Source organism: Lytechinus variegatus, chromosome 3 (assembly GCF_018143015.1).
Source record: "Lytechinus variegatus isolate NC3 chromosome 3, Lvar_3.0, whole genome shotgun sequence".
Taxonomy (NCBI): Eukaryota; Metazoa; Echinodermata; class Echinoidea; order Temnopleuroida; family Toxopneustidae; genus Lytechinus; species Lytechinus variegatus.
Window position 1 is genome coordinate 55,738,304 of NC_054742.1, and position 24,647 is coordinate 55,762,950.

Here is a 24,647-nt window from a genome sequence, read left to right on the forward strand (position 1 = left end):
AAAAAAATAGTGATACAGTTACTTAGTTGGAACATATCGTTATACAAATCAATGTTTGAAGCGCGGAGTCTTTTTGGTAATGTAGGCAATGATTAATTCGTTGATGTTGAAATTTGAATTAAGATTTATTATAAACAACTATACTTTGAATTGTGAGGAAAGAGAGATGAATTTACCGATGTTTGTATATATATATATATATATATATATATATATATATATATATATATATATATATATATATATATATATATATTGTTAATTCTACTAGTAACCGTTCCCTTCCTTCTTCTTTCGCCTCTCTTTCTCCAAAACTCTTTTGTCCTTCTGTCATCATGTGATTTCCGTTTCTCTAATAAATTTCTCCTCTTGTTCTCCATGCTCTTTTCATTCGATCTCGTCTCTCTGTTTGGTGTTTTATCGATATTTATTTAGCCATTTTCTCCCATCTTCGCTTTCAAAATATCTATTCTAGTCCCCCTCTCTATTTTGCATTTAAATCTTTATTCTGTTTGTGCTCTATTACCTCTTATAAATTCCTCCCTTCTACTTAACCCTGATCATGCTGATTGATCTTTATTATAATTTGTCTGGCTCTGCGTATCCCTTTCCCCTTCACGCTCTTCTCTTTTCCCTTCTCTTGCTTCTCATGCCCCCTCCTTCATCATGTTTACTTTGGTATTCCTCCTCCTCCTAGTCCTCTTCCTCACCGTCTCCTCCTACTCCTTCTCTTCTCCACCTCCTCCTCTTCTCACCTCCCCTCCTCCTTTTTCTCCTCCTCTTCTCCTTCTCATCCCCCTCCTCTTCCACCATCACCTCCTCCTCTTCTCCTCCACCTCCCCCTCCTCTTATCCACCTCATTCCCCTCTTCCTCTTCTCCTCCTCCACCTCCTTCTCATCTCCCTCCTCTTTCAGCATTGCCTCCACCTCCCCCTCCTCTTTCTCTTCTTCCTGCTCCTCCTCATCTCCTCCCTCCTCCTCTTCTTCTACTCCTCCTCGTTCACCTCCTCCAGCTCATCTTCCTCTCCTCCTCCCTATTTTTCTTCTCCTTGTTCTCATCCCTCTCCTCTTCTTTTCCTTCCTTATATTTCCCCATATTCCCTCCCACCCTGCATCATCTCCAATTCCTTTCCAAGTCATATTTCCAGTGAACGTTTTGCTGATATAAGTAGCCCGAACGTGTGGCAATGAATATCATTTATTCAAAAGGGAATTATGACGGTGTCCTAAATATTACATGAGTTATAACGCTTTGAACTAGATTAGCCTTCAGACAAGGCCTCATGTCTAATAATTATGACGTCTGTAAACCAAGCGCTAGAAAACCAATCACCCAAACCCAGGTGAAAGTGTATACCATTCATGTGGATCGGTATGTAATTATGTAATTCAGTTTTGTCAGACGTAATGACGTGTATCAATCAGATATATTTATTTACGTCTGGGACGGACCTTTAACGTCACCATCTGAAATACGTGACCAGGGCTCGAACCGCGAACCTCTCTTCAACAATTTGTAACTTCCCCCACATAGCTTGGATTACAGGCGCACGTCACATTTCCTGGTCAGATAGTACTAAGTGTTTGTTTTGTCTCAGCCTATTGGTTTTGGAAAATAAGAATAACCTAAAATTTAAAGGCTTGTTAAAAGGCTAAAATCTTAAGGGGCTATTTTCAAGTACATTACACCCTGGCTTGCTCTTGTTTGCCTCTGAGAGAGAGGCGGGAGAGAGGCATACACTAATCCCCTCTTATTACATTCATTAAACGTCCTTGTCTTCAATCTGCCAGCTGGTATCCTAAAATTAGTATATTCCTAGTTAATGAACCATATGCTATCTATCTCCAACAGTGTAGTTAGAATTATAATGGTCCGTTGCATATCGGTCATGCAAAATGAAACGGAAATATTGTTGCATACGCCCTCTTAATGATTGTAGAGAGATGTAGGAGAAACAGAGAATTATATTGAATAAATGCAAATGAAGTTATAATAGTCATTCGTGCTTTTTTTTTGATATACAGAACAGAACCCTTTTAAACTGCACTTCTATCATCTATGTGTAAGGAATATCCATAACAGAGCATCTTAAATTCTAAAAACTGTCTATCTATATTTCTACCCAGTTACATGTATATATAGGCCTATACATCAGTAAACATTGCGTCCAACAGTGTAAAAAAATATGATTATCATAAATTTTAATTAATTTATCCTGTACATTGGCACCTAAGTTTCATTTATCAATCTTGCCAAATTTCATCTGGATGATTATCTATAAATCTTACATACATTGTATCGTCAAACGATTCTTCGGAGAAACGATTTTTTTTTTGCGAAAAACAGTGCATGCCCTCCCTGAAACTATGAATATTTTAGTACAGATCCGTGCTGCAGCTCTATACATAATTATGAGAAAATACCTCGTGGTAAAAAGACTTCGGTCTTTTCACCAATATACCAGAAATCGAGGGTTTAATAATTATAATTGGCTCCTTAAAGGTAAAGTCTATCAGGCAACACATTGAGTTGAATATGCAGAGGAAAAATCAATCAAGAATAACACCGAAAATTTCATCAAAGTCAGAAGTATTATAAGAGAATTATGAATTTTCCCTTAATATAACACGGGTGACATGCAAAAGAGAAAGCCGATGATGAAAGACTTAATATATTTTTTGGGGTATTTTAACATGATGAAATACAAAATATTCCAGTTTTCCATAGATACGAAAATAAAGCTCCTAACTGAATCACAAAACGATTGCCTCAATAACATCTCAAAATTTTAATGGAGGAATAAAATCGTGCATGGTAATGATGTCAAAACTGAAATATTTCATAATTCATGGGATAAAAAATACAAAGAAATACCACCTTTGTATCGTGTATAATATATTATTATTGAGTTTTGCTTTGCGTTGATGTACCATGGCTTTGGACAACGGGTGTAAATGGTGGCATATTTAGAACTTGGTATCTAGAACAGCTGAGTGATTGACACATACATTAAGCTAATTAGATGCAGTGCAGGATTCACAATATTAGGTAGTTTTCGCATTTACTTCGGGGGAAACTCTTTATAACGCATCGATTCCATAAAAAATACAATTAAAATCACAATGAGGCTTAAACTGTCGAAAGTTGGTAAACTTCAACAGCAGATCATCCAAAGATTGCGAACGGACGAACAAAACTATGTCGTTGTCCAGAGTCAAGAGACTCCGATGCTCCATCTTTCGACAAATGCGTCTCAGCTTGATTTTAATTGCATTTCCAATGGAATCGATGCATTGTAGAGAGTTTCCGCGTAGTAAAAGCGAAAACTATACCTATGGTTCATGTACGACAGCGCAAGAATAAGCACATCGTCTGTATGATTACGAGGGGAATACATATTTCGAAAATATTCCTAATTGCTCTTTATTGAGGCAAAATCGGATTTGTAAAAGCAGAACTTTTACCTGTCTCGATTTTGAAACATTTTCTCATACTAATATGAACAATTAATGTCATGCATATGGATAGGAATGTTGTTTGGTGGGAGGCTGCTGTTCTACCCCCCCCCCCCACAAACACACAAATTTCACCACATTGTTGGTTGCATTAATATTGTATTTTTCAACATCATATCATTTTCAGTGGATCTCCTTTAATCATCTATTTCACCTTGTGCATTAAAAAATTATAGTCAATGACTAATAATTCACTGGAGACTATTTATAAAATTTTCTCCCAGAGAGTGCACTGTATCAAAACTAAAAAAAAACAACTAAAAAACAAACTTTAAAAAATCGCTTCATTGAGGACCATACATGTATGTATACATTATATAAAGATAATATTAAGGTTATCTGACCTTTGACGATTTTAAATGTTACCGAAAATGCCAGTAACTGATCTTTCATTAACTTTGATGAAAATATATCCTAGCGTGTCTGTTTTTTTTTTTTGCAATGAGAGGAGAGCCTTGGTACTTCATTCCTTAAGTGCATGGCGGGAAGGATTCAAGTCGAATCAATCTAGCTGTCAGATGAGCGTAAGATAAAAACAACAAGAAGAATTAACCTTAAGGGCAAAGGGAATAATCAGGCGATGAATAATGAATCAAGAAATGGGCCGAGTGCTTTTTATGATTATGCTCTCCAACGAAGAAAATTATGTGAGTAGTTTGAAATCACTCACAGGCCGGGGTAAAAGTAGGGATGGGTTAATTGATTTGACTTCCTTCCGATTGATGATGTTTTTTCATGCTTGTAGATTTGTAAGAAGAAATAAATTAGTGTAAGATACACTGCCAAGAAAACACCAGTTTCGAATGAAAACGCTGGAATTAGTGTGTCAAACCAGTATCATTTCAATGCGTCAGCCCCCGGATCGCTCCCTCTGTTGACTGGTTTTAGCCCAAAGTCAAATGGTGCAGCTGTTATAGTACTGATGATCAATTACCACCGGCGTTTTTGCAATTTATTAGTATAATAAAGAATGGTAGGGAAAAGGGGCTTTCCCCAAAAAACAAGCGCCATTGGTTGATCGAGAAAAAAGGACGCAATGAAAGCCGGAGGAGCTTAACAACAATTTGTAGCTCCGTGAAGATAAAAATGGAATAATTATATTTCAGGATAACAGCAAGTACATTCTAGTATGTAAATTTCAGGATTAGAAAGAGTAGAAGCATACTATGATAGTATAAAGTTTGATATGGTATATGGGTTAAACGGGCATATGAATGAGTAAATGCAATATTTCTTTTTAATTCGCAATCAGGACAAAGCAATATGCCCTGTTAATGTGGAAAAATATGAAGGTAGATTTGAAAATTGGGCATTTAATGCCCCGAAAGTTAACACTCTTTAATGGAAAACATACGATGATGGTTTACAAAAAAATCTTTGGGAATCACCTAACGTTCGACAATATCTAACACAAAACATAAACAATCTGCTAAATCTAAAGATCATTTTCCCATTTTGTATTTTATATTCTAGACGGGTTCTCTGAATATCAACGATGTATCTCCCCGAGGATAACACGTTGCCCTTTGAGGCAGGCAACGTGGCTCCGTCCCTTCATGGCCCTCCACCAAAATCCGATGCCGATCTGGAAGGCGACAGCCAGGAAAAGAAAAAGAAGTGTGCTACACATATCGATATCGATCTCCTGAAGAGCAAATCCTTCTACTTCCTGTTCTACGGTGCATACGGGAGTCTTTACCCGCTCTTGGCTGTCTACTTTAAGCAGCTAGGTTTGAACGCATCCCAGAGTGGTCTCCTAATTGGAATACGACCCTTCATCGAGTTCTGCGCCGCGCCACTCTGGGGCGGTCTTGCCGATTCCTGGCGCAAGGCCAAGGTTCTGTTCCTGTTCTCGCTCTTTGCGTGGCTTCTCTTCACCGAAGCGATGGCTTTTATTCGACCTGCCGGCTCCAAGTGCATCATCTTCAATCAGACCGATGAAAACGGGCGGGTGACCATCGTCGTCGACCAAATCGTTCACGATGGCGACGTGCACCATTATGTGTACGGGCCCAAAGACCACGAAGAGGATGACGGAACGGTCGTTGGTCACCAATCAGATATCGATCAACCATTCCATACAGGTGAAACAAGTCCTGCAGTCGATAAATTATCTGGAGGTCTCTACAAGCTTCTCAACAAAAGCTCCTGGACAGGAGAACCCATTCGTCGTTTGCCACCTGGGACGTCCGGTGTGAGGTTCAACGAAGATGTTCGTGGTGTCTTCCTTCTCCTGCTCATCATCATCGTTGTCGGGGAGTTCTTCAGCTCGCCTACAATCACCCTGGCGGATTCGGCCACCCTGGGATACCTCGGTAGTGACCGTTTGGAATACTATGGTCAGCAGCGGATGTTTGGCTCCCTGGGGTGGGGGATCTTCATGTTGATCGAAGGCATCCTGTTAGACCACACAGCCACCCACACGCACGGCTGTGGAGATGCACTTGCGGAAGTCATAGAGGTTAAAAGAAACTATTACATCTGCTTCGGGACCTACGCAGTACTCATCACCTGCTCCTTCTTCGTGGCAACTCAGTTCAAGTTCAAGTATTATTCTGAAGATGATCACAAGACGGAGATGACCAAACTGACCTACAACAAGAAGCAGGGTCAGATCAGTATTAGTGGTAAGTTTCGTTATACTGTATAGGGAGTGCTCATCTTAACGTAGAAATAGAAATTAAATAAACGATTCTAAACCAGTCCAAGTTATCATTTAAAAAATATTTAAAAAACATATATTCATCCTAAAATGTATATCAGTGCTTTTCACTTCAATATTTTGTAGGAGTCTTTAATGTCGATAGTTCTTCAGTGGATGCCTACATAGTACCAATCCTACATGACACCATGAAAGATTTAAAACAAATCTTTTACGAGGTCAACATAATTATATTTTTTTTTCTATTTACATGACATTGTATATTCATAGTAAGAATTTCGTTGATAATTTTTTATTTACTAAGATTACCATGGTGACCAAAGCCATTAAAAGTGGTACTTCATTGACAAGTAGTAGCCGCCGAATACCAATGCACACAATTTATTGAAGAGGGTATGGGTGAATACCTTAATAACCATTCTTTGCTCTTATGATAGGTGAAAATCGTGGTCCTGGGACATATGGCAGCGTGGCCAGCCCAGAAGGGACCAACCCTACCTCTTCAAGTGCCGAAGGCGGCCAAACCAGCAACAGTGAGACCATAGAGACCACGGACCCCTTGCAGGGTCAAGAAGGTCCTCTCGGGCAAAGTGGACCATTGACCTGCAACAGAAGTGCTCTATCCTCAAGCGAAGCACAGTCAGAGGACCCTGCTGGCATCAGACAGGTGTTCCGGATGTACGCCACCATCCGCTACGGTTCTGTCCTTTGCGTTGCTTGGTTTGCGGGATTCGGAATGGGTCTCCTGTTCACCTTCCTCTATTGGCATCTTCAAGATCTTGGAGGGCCGCCATCTCTCTTCGGTCTGGCTTCGGTAGTCAACCACGTTTCAGAGATACTTGCATATTTCTTCAGCCACAAGGTAAGGTCCTGATAAGCATTTTCTTTTTTTCATGAAGCAGCGTGTCAGTACCCCATCCGCCATATTTATTCTAATCCCATCAAATCCAGTGACTTCGATAGATGATTCATGAAACACTTATATGCACGCACCCATATTATTTGTAATGTAAATTGAGCACCCAAATAATGTTTAACTCTTTCCTCTACCCAGTCACCCACACGAAGTAGATCATTAACATATAAATGATAAGGATATGTTCTTGAATGTACTTTACAAGTATATCTTGCAATTGCAGTCCTCTTAATTCTGCAATTATAATATCAACAGGAATGCCTTTTGCGTCGGAGTTTTATGGACATTCTGCAGTACTTCTTCAAACATTATAAAATATGACACGTTTCCCCATACATTTCTTCTTTTCTTTTCTCCTTTCATTTGTTGATATGAATTATTTTTGTTTTCCGATTCGATTTGCAATTCTTTCCCTGTGTAACAGAAATAATTGAAAAAAAAATCTTCACATAATTTTCTTTTTGCAGATTCTTCAAGCGATCGGTCACATCCCTGTGTTCTGTCTCGGTCTGTTCTGCTATGCCATCCGCTTCCTAGCCATTTCTGTGCTCATCAACCCATGGTGGGTTCTTATCGTGGAAACCCTACAAGGTAAGCAAAGGCATTTCAATTTCTCCTAACAAAATTCGGCCTTAAAAATACAGTACGTATTCTTTGAAAGAGATTTCAATTCAACTATTGAAATGGATCTCAAATAATACAGAACACCAGGGCAAGAGAATAGGGGCACCCCATCGCCATAATTTTACAAGTGATGAAATGCTAGACAGGGGTGGGGAAATGGGAACTGAAGAAAGGAGGGTATTGAAAGACGTCGGATGTGTCGTAGTAATATTTCTAAACTGAAAATAGGGGGAATTTTACATTATACAATGTCCCCTTATTTTCATTGAGAAAACATATTTTTAGGTTCCCTTACCCAGATAAAATACAATGGCGCTTTTTATGCAATCAAACTCACTAACACACTCGAAAATGGAAGGAAAGAAATTGTTTATTTGGAAGAATAAAATGATTTTTAAAAGAATTAAATGATTCTAAAAAGGTTAAGTGCATTTAAAATTAATGATCAGCAGAAAACAACATGCTTATGTTATAATATACATACATGCAAACAAAAATCGTATGCGTGTGCGAATAATGAAATATGTTTTACTGTGAATTTTCACATTCCTTGCGACCAATGTGGACAGTCCTGCATAAACCAGGATTTGAAGAGGTTTGAAAGCAATCTGTTTATTCACTGACTGAGCTCGCTTCGGGTAGCAAGAATCTTGATATCCACACCGGTCGTTCTGTTTGCCGTCCGGATCGATTCGCTGCTAGGAAGGTTAGACATTCGTCCATAAGACATTCACAGTTTCTTCCATATGCTTCGTCATTAAGCACGAACCAGTGTGTCCGCCCGATATTCCGCAATAATCGTCAAAAAAATGATACAAGTTTATTCTGGATTCATCCGGTTTTGCAGATGGAAACGAAAATGAGACGAATTTTTCTTGTTAACCCCCCACCCCCGAACACGATTGCATGATATTAGATATACAAAATATTAAGGTTAAATCTAGAAGATTATTTGTCTTTCTATCCGTTCATAACCTACCCATTGTGGCTATATAGCCATTACTAGCCTATCCTTCCTTCAACGTCTTTCCACATTACACAAAACATTCACCCATGCTTTATATACTTTTATAAACGTAATGGTCAGAATAACTTTGTGAATATGTTTCCGACCCCCAACAAAAACATAAAATGTAATAAATATATATATAAATAAATGAATAAATAAATAATTAGATAAATGATCAAATAAATGAAAGAATAAATAAGATGAAATAAAATTTAATAAAATAAATGAACAGACCGGTCCGACCCCCCCTCCATGGTTAAAAAAACAAATAAAATCTTGGTTACATGTTACCAATTTTAGTTTGGTTGATTTTGACCGTGATTCTGGGAAATATATTGTAAATGCCAACAAATCTCTATATCCTCCTTTTACAGGCATCGTTATATTCTTTAAAAAAAAATCGCTGACTTATGCAATTTGAAAAGCTGTTGCTCAGTCCCTTCTTGGTCACCGCATCATATTGACCGCCAAATTGTCTTTGCCAATAATGTAAAGCCCTCGAAATAGCCTTGCAATCGAGTCACGTCTTCCGTGCAATATATTTCTCATAAATGTCGAATTTACGACGGTGACATTAAATAGGCCAGAGTACGAGGAGAGGGGGTGGGGCTTTGATGTGGATATAGACATTTGGCGAACGAAAGCTTCTTTACTTCACGTGCACGAATGCATCTTTTTGGGGGGGAGGGGGGAGGGTTCAATACTTATTTCAATAATTTTTTTACCACCTCCCTATAATTAAATCGAGAATCTCATAGGGCTACACTTTTGGGGAGGGAAATTTTCTATTATCCTGAATTCCGTGAGAATATCAAGCTATTGGAATACTGGGTAGAATTTCATCTCGCCTTTGAAGGGATTTCGACCCTGTTCATGAAATTACACACGTCTTTACATTATCTGACCAATTATGATTTCACGATTACTTTATTACTATTAGAAAGTCAGATAAAAAGAGGGACTTATATTTATAATTGTTCTAGCCTTTTCCCTCTCTCTTCCATTTTGTGCATGGATTTCTTTGCACCATTCTCTATTTTCCTTTCTCTTCATCCCACCCTTCTCTTCATCTCCCTCTGTTTCGCTGATAATGTTCCCATGTCACCATATTTACCATATTTTTATCATATTTAATTATATTTTTATATATTTTTTCATTTCCTTCACCTATATATCTAGGATCAAAATCACTATATAGAAACTACACAAACTATATATCTTCTTCTTTTCGAATTAAGATTTTAGCTCTCTACCCCCCCCCTTTCTCCCTGTGTGTATGACCCTTGCTGTCACCTCCACTGCCCCTCCCCTCTCCTTCGCTTTCCATCTTTTTAGGCAGGATATAATTTATTTTCTCGTGTCCATCGAGACTCGTAGCTCTTAAGTATTATAGCTTGAGTTACTTCATATCTTCCTAAGATCGTGTTCATCTAACCCTCATGGTATTCACCATGTAGACTACATTACCAATGGCGTAGGCTGGGGGTGTACTGGGTGCACGTGCACCCTCCCGCTGAGGCAGAGGAGTTCCGACACTGGCAAGCAAAGCAAAATTTGTACCCCTTCTTCTACTTTCAATAGATGATTATCCAAACTTCAGTTCCACATCCCCAGGATGTGCACTTCCCCATGCTCAAACCAGCTTACGCCCTTGATTACGTTGAGAATTATCTGGGCTAGCTGTAGGATGTATTTTCGTGTTCTGCATCTGATTTTCGTTTGATTATATCACGTTTTATTCATATTTCTCTATTCCCTTTTTTTTATTCTAATCCCATTAAATTAAAGAATTCAGATTTTTTTTTTCTTCAGATCTTTTTATTCATTTACTACCTTTACGTTTACGATTCCTTTTCTCTTTTTCTTCCTTTCCCAATTCCTTCTTTGATTTTCTATCTTTATTTCTTTTCCAAAGAAAAAATATTTATCCGATTCATTATAGAAGATTGCTATGGTTGAATTTAGATACTATTTTCTTTTTTTTGCACACACACTCTCTCTTTCTATCTTTCCTTCTCTCTTCGTTTAGCTTGCAGCCTTTTCTTCTTTCTCGTATCTCAAAAAGCATTCTCATTAAGTGCATACAATTTTCTTAAAACCCTCTACTAATTTGATCACCCCCGCATCATTAATGTATTTTTTAATCTCGATTTGAATTTGCGTGACAACTCGAAAGTCGGGCCGAGGCCTGAGATGATAAATGAGAACCCAAATGAAACAAAATGGAGCACGTATACTGCACCAAAACGAATCAGTAGAAAGAGTATATTAGTAAAGCAAGCAATGAAACAAATGGATTCACTTTCCATCAAATCTAGCGCACTGATGTATCACATCTCGATACATCAGCTAAATAAATTGAATTTCGGAAAGCAAATATCTTTCCATTATACCTTTCGCTAAAGAGGAAAGGGTAGATATCTCGCTCAAAAATCAGCCCGTGGGCGACGCATGTCAGAGATTGTCAGCGTCTCTTGTGCATGGGCGTATACAGCAGTTGAATAATCGCAATAGAGTGAGGGGAGAGGAGGGGTGCAAGGGGATGCAAGAAGGGGAGGCGTCAGGGTAAATGAAAGATAAACCGCTGCAATGGTGTTAGAGTAAGGGGGCGAGTGGTTCAAGAAAGGGGGGCGCCGTGGTAAGTCGAGAGTTGAATAAAAATGTGAGGTGGAGAAAAGTTTAGTATCCAAGAAACATTGTGAGGGGGATTTCTGGGGAGGGGGTTAATTTGAATAGGCCAGCTTACTTTATCCCATGAGAGGAAGGGGTTGAATAGATAGATGAACAGATATCGATATAGATAAGATAGGATATCGGGATATAGATAAGATAATATATCGGGTAAGATAAGGAAAGGTAAAATTAGATAGATAGATAAATAGACAAATAAAGCTTATAATGATGGATAGGTACATACATGGAGGGGGAGAGACGGAGAGATAGAGGATGAAAGAGTGAAGAAGGAAGAATGAGTAAAGGAGAGAGCGACAGATAGGAAAAGAGAGAGGGGTGGGAGAGGAAGGGGGGGGTAGTCACTATGTCGAAAGATGGATGTACGTGGTGTCCTCATTCTTACTAATGATGTAGTATACCTTGCAGGCACGGAGACGAGCGCCGTGTTCTTGAAGCTTTCGCGCCTTTTTGCTAAAAGCCTCTTATCCCTTGCCTGAAAGGTCAGCGACGTAAAAAGATAATTCGTAACTCTGACAGCCGCACGTAAATAAAGCAAAACAAGCAAACAAAAAACTTTGCTTGCCGTCAAACCCGCCCAATTTTATTTGAATTAGATAAAATGTATAAATGAATAAAAATAGAAATAAATAAATAACTAAATAAATAAGATTTTTAAAATGAAAAATATTCAATCTAAAACCACTTAAAATTATTACATTTCACCCCAATTTCGTCTCTTTTTATGTTGTTTAGTATTCATATACAATGATAGCCACCGCTTAATCTTATTGTCTCTCTATACTAACAAAAAGAAGAAAATAAAACAAATCATTTTGAGGTACTCTACTTAAGATGGGATTTCAAAAAAAATTATTTGGCGATTGCTCAATAGAGACAACCAACTTACACTTTGTCAAAGCCTTGTTGGCCAAACGAACATCAGTTGATGTCCAGAGAAGACAACACTGTAATGAGTCAAATTTACACCCTAGAGATTGAACGCAACCAATTATTGTATCGTTATAACCCCCATAGTTGTTACACTATTACACCAAATGAATTAACACCGGAGTTAAATGATTGGTCTTGTCCTCTGCATAACACCAATCGACACTATATAGTGTTTGCTCTGTGCACAGTTTACGCACTTCATTACACCTGTTTTTATTGCATGCATGCATGCATACACACCTTTCCAGGCATCTGCTGAAGATGAAAGATGATATGAGTGCCTGGAGGAATGGGGATGATGCCTCGTATCCATGGCAACCAAGAACTATATTAGCATAGAGACTGCATCCCGCGCATGTACGTGGGTGCCTTTTTTGGAGTGTGCGTACAAGAGTTATATATAGGTGCTGCTCTACAGCATTTATTTTCACTGCATTGTAAAAGGAAGTTTACATTTTATACAACTAAATCAATGTATATAGGAAGCGTACTGTGTATAACTGGAATGCTGTATAGTTACAAACCAGTCACGGATGGTTGCTTAACAATCTATTTAAGAAAATATTCAATTTTCGTTTCATAAGCCCAATAGAATATTGTTTGGAAAATAGACAGCAAAAATAAATTAATGAAACGACGTGAAATCTTGATGAAGTTATGAACGGGAATTTACTCTTTTTTTTTAAATTGCGTATTGATAATTCGTTTATTCGAAAGCCCCCCCCCCCAAAAAAAAAGAGGGGGCGGGACATTTCTCTTGAACCTTTGCTTTTGAAAAGCAACAGTAAATCGGTATCATCAGTGTTATAAATAACAGTAATAATATAGAAATAATTGTGTGCTCAGTCATACAACATAGAATGTTTTATCATCTGGGAAACCAAACTGACAATCTTTCGAAAATAGTTCTATAATATCTCCATAAATTACGCCCGTAAGATTAAAATCTATATTCGTTTATTTTAGCTCATGTCACATGGTATATATTTGAATATTGTGATACAAAACAAATACCATTTCAAATACTATACTGTTAAGATTTTTCTAAATCGTATGTAGACATTATACGGCCAAATGAGCTACAAAGATACAGTTATCCACTTAATTATGAATTCAAATTATTCAGAAACATTGATGAGAAAAGCACAATGATAAATATAATCGTTTGATGTAACACTTTGTTTAAAATCAAATCACTTTGTTTAATTTCAAAATGTTTTATTTTTGACAACCAGTAATTTCTGAGAATACAGAAATCCTTGTACTCTGGGAAGTAATTTTTGCAGGCGAGACTAACATCACTTCATTTTACTTCATTTCCATCTCCAAATCATGATATACATGTATATCACTGTAAAAAAAAGAACATTATATGATTTCACAATGTCAACAATGTCATATATTTTATGACATTGTTGAAATTGTGAAATCATATATTGTTCATATTTTGTTAAAATATATATATGGAGGATACAATGTACATCAGGTTGTGAAAATGATTTGTTCATTACTAGTGCACAGCAAAAACTGTGGTGTTAACCGGTGTACATATAGAGGACCACACCAGTTATTTTACACCGGTGTTAAATTGGTGGTGTTAGTTTTACAGCTATAGGTGTTATTACAACACCTTTGGTTGTTATATTTACACTCTTTGGTGTTATGTTCAATCTCTAGGGTGTAATTTTAACACATCAGGGTGTGGTCCTCTATTAACACCAATTGGTGTCAGTTTTAACACCACAGTTTTTACAGTGTGTATTTATATTTTATTACCGCAAGTCAATTTGTATTGTAATCTATATAATTATACTCCCTATATCGCTGTACAGTTATGAATATAACTATGGGTCTTGCGTTAGGGGGCATGATATTTATATCGTAGAGTACAAGGCAATAGACTCCCCGTCGAATGCTAATATCATATGCGAAAAGCGCTTAAGTGGAAATTAATCGCAGTGTCACGCATCATCGATTTTCTTAACGCTCGACTTGATACGCGATTCCTTACGGTAAATATGGTAAAACTAACTTAAACGTGTCTTTGATTTAGAGCATGTTGTAGAGTCAACCACTGAATGAGAGGAGAAGAGTGAAAATTCCTGTAAGCCCTGTCATTTTTATTCAAATTGGTCTTTTTCTCTTTATTATATTAATGAATCAACAATATAATATGACCATCAATTCAGTATGTATATAATATCAATTCCTGTTGAATATAAATGATAAGGGTTACCCGTTAATCTTGATTTCCTCGTCCCTCTTTTCTCGTGGTAATTTTTTTAAATTGTCAAGACCTTTCCTATTTTTTTTATGTATGATTATGTTCTGGTATAATTATGTATGAAAAATTGATTGCCATTTATGTATGTATGAGTGTTTGAATTTTTTAATTCAGTTCAGTCTAATTGAATTTTATTTTCCATCTTTAAAAACAAACATACACCTCAATTGACGTAGCACATATAAACATTAAAATGGAGGGATACCCTTAAAGACCAAGTCTACCCCAGAAAATTGTTGATTTGAATCGATAGAGAAAAATTCAACAAAAATAATGCTGCAAATTTTATCGAAATCAGATGTAAAATAAGAAAGTTATGACATTTTTAACTTTCGCTTATTTTTCACAAAACAGTTCAATGCACAACTCAGCGATGTGCAAATGAGAGAGTCGATGATGTCCATCACTCACTATTTCTTTTGGTTTTTTAAATTTTGAATAATACAATATTTCAGTTTCTACAGATTTGACAATAAGGATCAACTTAATTTAACCATAAAATGTTAAATTAATGGAATTCCACATGTTCAGGGAGAAATAAAATTTTGTTTCATATGATGAGGAGGAAAAACTTATAATATTTCATATAATAAAATACAAAAGAAATAGTGAGTGGGTGACATCATCAGTCTGCCAATTTGCATACCGATGAGGATGTGCATATAACTGTTTTGTGAAATTAAGCGAAACTTTAAAGTGTCATAACTTTCTTCTTTTACGTGTTTTACATCCGATTTTGATGAAATTTTCAGTGTTTTGCTTGTTGGATTTTTCTCTTTTTTCAAATCAACCTTTTGTTGGGGTGGACTTGTCCTTTAATAAGCAAATCGCATGTAAGCAGGGTCCGAATATGAAATTAACATTGACATTATAAAACAATTATACATTAAAACTAAAACCCTGTAAGCACACCCACACACACACATACTATAAAGAGAGAAAATACAGAGGGGAGAGAAAGGGAAAGAGTGTTTGATTGATTAAATGATTAACTAATTGATCGAGTGATTTATTTATTTATCTATTCATTTATCGACTGATTTATTCATTTATTTACTGCGATTGATTGATTGACTGATTGGTTGGTTGATTGATTGATTGGGATCGATTGATTGATTGAGTGGGGAGGTGCCGTGGCCGAGTGGTCTAAGGCGCCTGGCTATATACAAAGAAAGTCCGGGGTTCGATCCCGGCCGCGGCACCTATATCCGTGAGCAACGCATTCAATGTACAATGCTCTTTTACTTTCAAATAAATGGAAATGCTATGTGCATTATTGGTAACTTGGTGTGCACTTGTTTTAAAAAAAAAAAAAAAAAAAAAAAAAGTGAGTGAGTGATATTTTCAACAGTAAAGCTAAATATATTTGTCTGATCTGTGGTCCGTAACACAAACGTTAGCAATCGATTGTATGCTTTACTTTTACGACTAATTGTACATTTTAGTCAATGCAATCAGTCGTAAAAAATCTCTTATGATTGTTAAGCGTTGTGATACGGCCCCCTGGCCACACATTTACTATATAGTCATCACAATCGTCCCTAAATAACGTATTTCATTTTAGAATTTATGATAATGTAATAATTACACCATTTTCATGTTCCGTATTGATTTGATTGGTTCATTTTCAAGGTTTGACTCACGCACTGATTTGGGCAGCTTGTACATCTTACATTGGTCTCGCTACGTCCCAGCGTCTGCGTTCATCGGCTCAAGGCATTCTACAGGGAACTCATCATGGATTGGGCAGGGGGTGTGGCGCCATCTTCGGTGGACTGCTAGTCAATGCTTTTGGTAAGGATAATCAATAAAGTATTGCATTTCATGAAACCAATAATCATCGATTTTCCCTGACTATTTTTATAAGCTACTGTACTTGATGCTTGCATCCCATTGGCTGAGGAGAAATTACTCGGTGAAAATAATTGTCAACACTTTTCATGGATGAAAATTTACACGACGGTTAACTCATGGTTAACTTATGGTTATTTTGAAAAGCAAAAATATTCTGCAGGTTAGCTGACCGAAATATGCTATACCTGAAGGTTATATACACTCAGCAAAAAAGTTCTTGGACACTTAAAAAAGTTAAAATATTCCATATAGATATTTGATTAAAGGCAAATTATTGTATGTCAACATAACCAGACAATATTCCTCTTCCAGTATGACATGACATTTTCATGTGAACAGTCATGCATGAGTGGTTAAATGCTTTAAACAATAGCAATGTCAGTAAAAGAAAATTGCAGAAATGGACCATTCAAATGCTAATGATCATGGCCATCCTGTAGGCATACATTCAGCAATTTCAACATGCGTTTATCATTTGAATTGAATGCTTAAGGATGCATCATGAGATGCATAATGAGATGGATCATTTGGACATTCACTTTCAAGTTGAAGCTTTCCAACCAAGAGCATGCAAGAGCAATAGGAATGTTGCAGTCTGGGCAGTCATTTAGACAAGTGGCTCGATATTTCTAAGAGTCACCAACAACAATTTCAAATTTAAACCAGCGGTATTTGGCTACTAATGAAGTTAGAGATCGTCCTAGGAGTGGTCGACATAGGGCCACCACCGCTGCAGTAGATAGGAGGATAAGGATAATTTTCTTTTGCTTATGCCAAGATACTGAAATTTGACATTTTGTTCATCGACTTAACTTTGACTTAAAATTCCAGTGGAATAGTGATGCATCCAAGGTGGATAACTTTCTCTTCACTATTAGAGTGGTATTTGACTTTAAGTTTGCTTTTATCGTTGAATGGATATTTATGCCACACAAACTTTCACAACTGAAAGAATGACTGATCGTTTGCTAGCAATTTTCTTTTACTGACATTGCTATTGTTTAATGCCTGTAACCAGCCATGCACTGACTGATCCATTTCTTGCAATTTTTATTTACTGACATTGCTATTGTTTAAAGCATTTAACCATCCATGCATGACTGTTCAAATGAAAATGTCATGTCATACTGGAAGAGGAATATTGTCTGGTCATGTTGACATACAATAATTTGCCTTTAATCAAATATCTATATGGAATATTTTAACTTTTATAAGTGTCCAAGAACTTTTTTTGCTGAGTGTATAATGAAATAATGCTTCTCTCACTAGATTATTCCCTCGTGCACTTCGCTCGCTCGTAATTTTTGAAGCAGTGTGACTTTGGTAGCAAACAATCGGAATAAGGATTTTACTTTCCTGTTATCCTTTCAATACCATTCTTTCTCCGTTCTTCTTTTTTTTTCTTATACCTTTATTACTTGAAAAATCATAAGCTGCCCCAGAGTTCATTCAATGGCGATCACTGTTACATTCAAAATATTAATTAGACATCGATGATCGTGACTTCTTCAATTCTTGTTTCCCCTGGTCTTGAATAAAGGTACGGAGCAGACATTCCGTGGATTCGGTGTCGCTTCTCTCGTTGTCCTCGTCATCTTTCTGGCCATGCAGTATCCGTCTTACAACAACCCCAAACCCGACCCGTCATCGTCCACCGATCCGACGTCGTCTACCAAAGCGAGGTCCACATCGTCGTCGAACCGCGACGAAATCCAACCTGTGCTGACCGCCGAGGACGTCACTCCCATCCCATATTCGGAGAAACGCGACGAAACCGTCAATGATGACGGAGATCGAGATCTTGAGATAGAAGGAGAAAGACGAGGAGCCGATGTCGGGGGAGCTCCTTCACGAGAAGTCGAGCAGGGTGCCGCAGGTGGAGGCGAATTTTGATGTCAAAGAATTTCAGTTGATTTCAATTATTTTACGTACCCGAAATTATGATAAATTTAGAATTTACACATTCAAGACAACTGACTAAATCTCAGGCGATTACAATCTGTCATCGTATTCACGTCGCTGGTGAAAATTGGGTATTATAAGAGCAAAAGTAAATTATTAGATGAATAGTAGGATATACAGTATGCCTATGATAAAGTCAAGTTGAGAGACGCTCAATATCTTACCAAAGAAGTATTCATATCATTCTTCGTAAAAAAATCAAACAACTTTGAATATGTAGGCCAATTAAACTAGGGAAACAAAAAAATGTTTAAAAAAAGAATTAACTGTGAGTACCGTACCCCCACTATTGCTTGCTGGTAAGGAATATTTTAGGCGTGTTGTGTTAATAAACTCTATCGCTTGTATATATATCGATATTGAATGGTTCTTATAGATATAGTAATACATATTTAAAAATATCTAAAATATTTAGAAATAATTTGTGAAAAAGAAATAGAAGAGTGACTTGTACATAATCATTAAAAGTGCCACTATGCTTTATTTTTGAAAAACAATTGTATAATGTTGGATGTAAAATAGTTTTTGTGTGCGTTATGAAATAGAGCTGCATTAATAGTAACTGTAATATTGCTTTGTGAACTATAATTATGGTGTAAGTATTTTAATGGTAATAATTATGATAGGCTATGATGTTGTATCAAGTAAATATGCCGCTACCCTTGGCGCTAAGAAAGAGATGTGGGGGTCTAGTAGAGCATTTTCATATTATTGATGGAAAGAAAATTAATAAGGAGAGAACAGGATAAGGGAAGAATATGAAGGAAAGGGAAACGAAACTTAAAAATGGATAAGAGATGACTTAATCGTCATGATAAATCTCCATTTTATTTCAAAATATTGACTTTTGTCTTCTCATGTTAACGCCATTCCTGCCCTATAACAAATTCTCAATGAGAGGGGAATTCAACATCAAGAGGAAGACAACACGCAGTATTTTCATTCACTGAATATAATTTTTATGTTAAGTTTTATTTTCAGGAAAACATTCCCTAGCTGCAGTAAACGAAACGCCATTATCAGAAGTAGTAGTAGTCATGGTAGTAGTAGTAGTAGTAGTAGTAGTAGTAGTAGTAGTAGTAGTAGTAGTAGTAGTAGTAGTAGTAGTAGTGTTACCATCATCATTTGTTTTACTGATGTGCTTTTCCCATTATTAGGCACAAAGCGCTTTCAAAATGTACAATGTATTGAATATTGTTTGCAATGCGGTAATCTTGAAACTATACATGCCATAATTTTTTCTTCAACAATGTCCAAGCATCAGCAAAAACAATAGCATTGGTCCATTAGTCGGTATACACTTGTGCCCGGCACTTGTGATTCCGAATGTTTGTTATACCAAATGTTCGTTATACCGGATGTTCGTCATACCGAATTTTCGTTATACCGAAAGTTCTCTGTTCCGAAACATGTAGGTTGTATAGGCTTATGCCAAGATGTTCGGGTGAAAAAACACACTCATTGTATCTTATAATAAGAGACTTACCAGTTTCTTTTGTTTTAATGTTATATCAAATTATTGGGGTATTAGAACATATCTGAGGTGGAAACTTCTTGGACAATAATTCTAATAGTCATGTTTAGAATCAGTATTTTGAACATACACTTAATATCCGTCCGATAGCAACATCCCCAATTCTATTATTATTGATATTATTTTTGGATTACTCAAATTAAAATGTTTGTATTCAACTTAATAGAGATAATTACAAAGCATATTAATGTAATGAATACTTCAATAAGGAAATATTCGATCTGAAAGCTCGAAAATGTCAATGTAATTGTTGTTTAACGTTGTCTTGACGTGTTTTTCGGCGCATCAGAAAATCAGCAAAGCATGGTTTATGATTATTTTGGCCTGCTTGTGAAACGCGATGTGATTAATGTATGAGGCACAGGCTTGGAAATAAAATGTTAATCACTGCAGAATCGTTGACCAAAAATAGCTTTGTTGTTTTGACTGAGAAGAGAAATTAAAATTTAAATAATGAAAGGAGGAGATATGGATGAATCGGAGGAGGAATACGAAGGGATGGGGGAGGGGAGAGGAAGGGAGGAAGTGAGAGGAGTTCAGTGAGAGTAAGAGTGGGTGGGAGAAGATGTGTGATGGGACAGAAATGGGGGAAATGAGAGAGAGAAACAAAAATGAAGGGGGTGACATCCACTCGGAATAAAATTAAGGAGAATAGATATATCTGAATTCCAAAGAAAATAAACAACAAGACCAAAGAAAGAGTTCCAATAATTTGTTGTCAAATGTGTATATTTTCCTTTCTTTTCTATTTTCTTTTTTTTTATTGATAAGGAACAATGCTGGTGAACAGTGGCGTAATTACGGGCACTAGCGTACCTACGGGGGGGGGGGGCAAGGGGGCAGTCACAACCCATGCAAAGGACGTATCCCTGCCCCCCTGACGAGCTTGAAAATATTTTTTGCCCCCCTCCCCCCCTGACGAGCTTGAATACTTTTTTTTCTTGTCAATTTTTTTTTCTTTTTTTTCCTGGTACGAAATCCTTTATTTATGATTGAAGACCTTTTTTTTTGCTTGTCAAATTTTTTCGGCGGACGTTTTTGCCCCCCCCCCCCTGTGGAAAATCCTAGGTGCGCTACTGACCCATCAGCTGGCAAAAAAAATCAGGGGAAAGAAAGAAAGAGGAGAGAGAGAAAAAAAAACAATGTGAGATATGGAAGAAGTAAATAGGAATTTTTCTTTCGCAAATGACAAATGAATAAATTAATTATTAATGACTAATAAATTTCTAATTCTCTCAATATCGACAGATGATCTTTTTATTCAATGAGATTATTATGAAATGAACGATGATGGCAGCATTCTACTTACATCAAAACTCGCATTTAGGGTCTGTCATCTAAGTTACATGATGAACTATTATTGAAAATTCCCCATTTGATATGTTACTGAGACTCTGTGATGATACAGTTAGTGACCTTAAACTAGAAATAAGATATAAATAATTTTATAAAGTGCTTAATAGACATTGCTTCTAAGCGCTTTGATATTGCAATTATTATAACCCCGGTCATTGGATCCTGTTATGCCCTCATACGATGTATGCACCATCTCCACTCCTTTGGGAGCATTCCAACAAGAATCTAAGACTCGATCGCTATACTACATAGGCTTTCGCATCATATCGGGTACTCATTACACCTGGGCGGAGAGTGGTAAAGTGGATTGGATTGACACCTTGCCAAATGATGCTAAGCCGCTGTGGGATTCGCGCACACGACCCTCTGATTACAAGGCGGTCAAAAACGCAAGTAAAAAAATCAATCTTAAGTCCCAAATGCGCGCTGTTGATTGGTTGAAAATTAAGTTGCACATGATTTTTAGAGTTGCGATTGATTGCAACCATAGAGATGTATACTAATTAGGCGTTATTAAGTATATATCTCTATGATTGCAACTCTTTCTGCAACGGGGCCAAGGACGTTTCCACGAATGGAGGGTCTTAAATGTGCCTAATTTCCTAATCAATAGATTGTTCCTCACATCTTTTTTCATCTGTTATGCAGAGTTCGCTCTATTCGTGTGACATAGCATTCTAGAACATTACAGATCAGAATAAGATGCCGGATGAATATAATGATCAGGTGCATAAGCGGATTTGGGGGCGAACAAAGCGCCCCCGTTATAGACGCGCAAAAGAGAAAATAATTGAAAATTAGAAACTTAAAACTTTAGGAATATGAATGTAAAATTCGCGCTCTTTAGTGAGGTACGCATCATCAAAATGTTTATTCCGGGAAGGAATATCAATAACTTCTACAGTCACTAATACATAAGCAATTGGTGGACGTCACTAGCAAATCTACGGGGGGCAGACTGCCCCCCCGACGAGTCACAACCCATGCAAATGACGTATCCCGTATCCCTGCCCCCCCCCCCTGACGAGCATGAAACACCTTTTTTGCTCCCCCCCCCTGACGAGCTTGAATACCATTATTGCCCCCCCCCCCCCCGACGAGCTTGAAGACCTTTTTTTTGGCCTTTCACTTCTTTTTTCTCGTACAATATCCTTATGTTTTTTTTTGCTTGTCAAATTTTTTGGCGGACGGTTTTGCCCCCCCCCCCTGTGGAAAATCCTGGGTACGCCACTGGTGGACGTCTCATATATAATCCATTCAGTCTACAATCAGTATAATTGTCGTTTGGTCAACACTACCCCTGGTCGTACTCCAACTTGTTATAAGTGCCATTAATTCAAAGACCGGTTGATACACTGGGAACGATTGTTAAATAAAGGGTGCTGGTGTTTTGTTCAGGTGATTGTCGTCAGAAAAAATGGAAAGCAATCAATAACCTCTTTTTTATTATCATTTCTTTTTGCTTGATGTCAACGTGATTTCTAGGGGTGTTGCTGTGATAAATAACATACGCAGCATTCCCTGAAAAATCTTTGGGTCACCTCCAGCTCCCCCGCTACCCAGGGCCATAGATAGATAGATAGATAGATGGACAAGTATTATGGAATCTAAAGAAAGTATTATGAATGACGACCCTTGACTTGAGACCTACTTCTACTATTACATAGGCGGATCCAGGGGGGGGGGGGGCGACAGGCTCCGGGCCCCCCTATTGGCGGAGCAAAAAAAAGAAAAAAGGGGAAAGAAAGAAAAAAGTACTATAGGGTAATGTCTCAGAATCCATATTGTCAATAATATTTTTAATAACAAAACATGTTCATTGCATCAAATAAAATGTTAATTACAAGAACACAAAAACTTTCATAAATATTATATTTGTTAATTAATTGATTAATTATAAAACACTTCAAGATGTACAATTCGTTCTTACACAGAGACTTTACTCATCATCGCAAAAATATACACATGAAATGTTTTTAGCAAATACTTGAAATGTTAAATGATCTATAATATGAACAAGATATTATACATCATAATCATACATAATAATTCAAACTTTCTTAATGAATACCTTAAACTTTAATTTGCTCGTAGCCAATCAGATAGCTCGCATCATTTGTAACTGAAATAATTTGCTCTTAGCCAATCAGATAGCTCGTATCACTTGTAACTGAAATAATTTGCTCTTAGCCAATCAGATAGCTCGTTTAATTGGTAATAATTTGCTCTTAGCCAATCAGATAGCTCGCATCATTTGTAACTGAAATAATTTGCTCTTAGCCAATCAGCTAGCTCGTATCACTTGTAACTGAAATAATTTGCTCTTAGCCAATCAGATAGCTCGTATCACTTGTAACTGAAATAATTTCCTCTTAGCCAATCAGATAGCTCGTTTAATTGGTAATAATTTGCTCTCAGCCAATCAGATAGCTCGTATCACTTGTAACTGAAATAATTTGCTCTTAGCCAATCAGATAGCTCGCATCATTTGTAACTGAAATAATTTGCTCTTAGCCAATCAGATAGCTCGTATCATTTGTAACTTGAATAATTTGCTCTTAGCCAATCAGATAGCTCGTTTCATTGGTAATAATTTGCTCTTAGCCAATCAGATAGCTCGTATCATTTGTAACTTGAATAATTTGCTCTTAGCCAATCAGATAGCTCGTTTCATTGGTAATAGTTTGCTCTTAGCCAATCAGATAGCTCGTTTCATTGGTAATAATTTGCTCTTAGCCAATCAGATAGCTCGCATCATTTGTAACTGAAATAATTTGCTCTTAGCCAATCAGATAGCTTGCATCATTTGTAACTGAAATAATTTGCTCTTAGCCAATCAGATAGCTCGTTTCATTGGTAATAATTTGCTCTTAGCCAATCAGATAGCTCGTATCACTTGTAACTGAAATAATTTGCTCTTAGCCAATCAGATAGCTCGTATCACTTGTAACTGAAATAATTTGCTCTTAGCCAATCAGATAGCTCGTTTCATTGGTAATAATTTGCTCTTAGCCAATCAGATAGCTCGCATCATTTGTAACTGAAATAATTTGCTCTTAGCCAATCAGATAGCTCGTTTCATTGGTAATAATTTGCTCTTAGCCAATCAGATAGCTCGCATCATTTGTAACTGAAATAATTTGCTCTTAGCCAATCAGATAGCTCGTTTCATTGGTAATAATTTGCTCTTAGCCAATCAGATAGCTCGTTTAATTGGTAATAATTTGCTCTCAGCCAATCAGATAGCTCGTATCACTTGTAACTGAAATAATTTGCTCTTAGCCAATCAGATAGCTCGTTTCATTG

General features: G+C 37.0%; 1 protein-coding gene across 1 annotated transcript in view; it reads left to right on the top strand.

The window, feature by feature from the left end:
• The window catches only part of LOC121411426 (major facilitator superfamily domain-containing protein 6-like), a 29,543-nt gene extending 9,163 nt beyond the window's left edge, over window positions 1–20,380 (top strand). The window contains exons 2-6 of the mRNA XM_041604157.1: window positions 4,990–6,143; window positions 6,616–7,040; window positions 7,562–7,685; window positions 16,268–16,429; window positions 18,030–20,380. Of these exons, the coding sequence (XP_041460091.1) occupies window positions 5,012–6,143; window positions 6,616–7,040; window positions 7,562–7,685; window positions 16,268–16,429; window positions 18,030–18,382 (2,196 nt within the window). The 5' untranslated portion in view covers window positions 4,990–5,011 and the 3' untranslated portion in view covers window positions 18,383–20,380. The remainder of the gene's footprint in view (window positions 1–4,989; window positions 6,144–6,615; window positions 7,041–7,561; window positions 7,686–16,267; window positions 16,430–18,029) is intronic.
• Window positions 20,381–24,647: the final 4,267 nt, after the last annotated feature.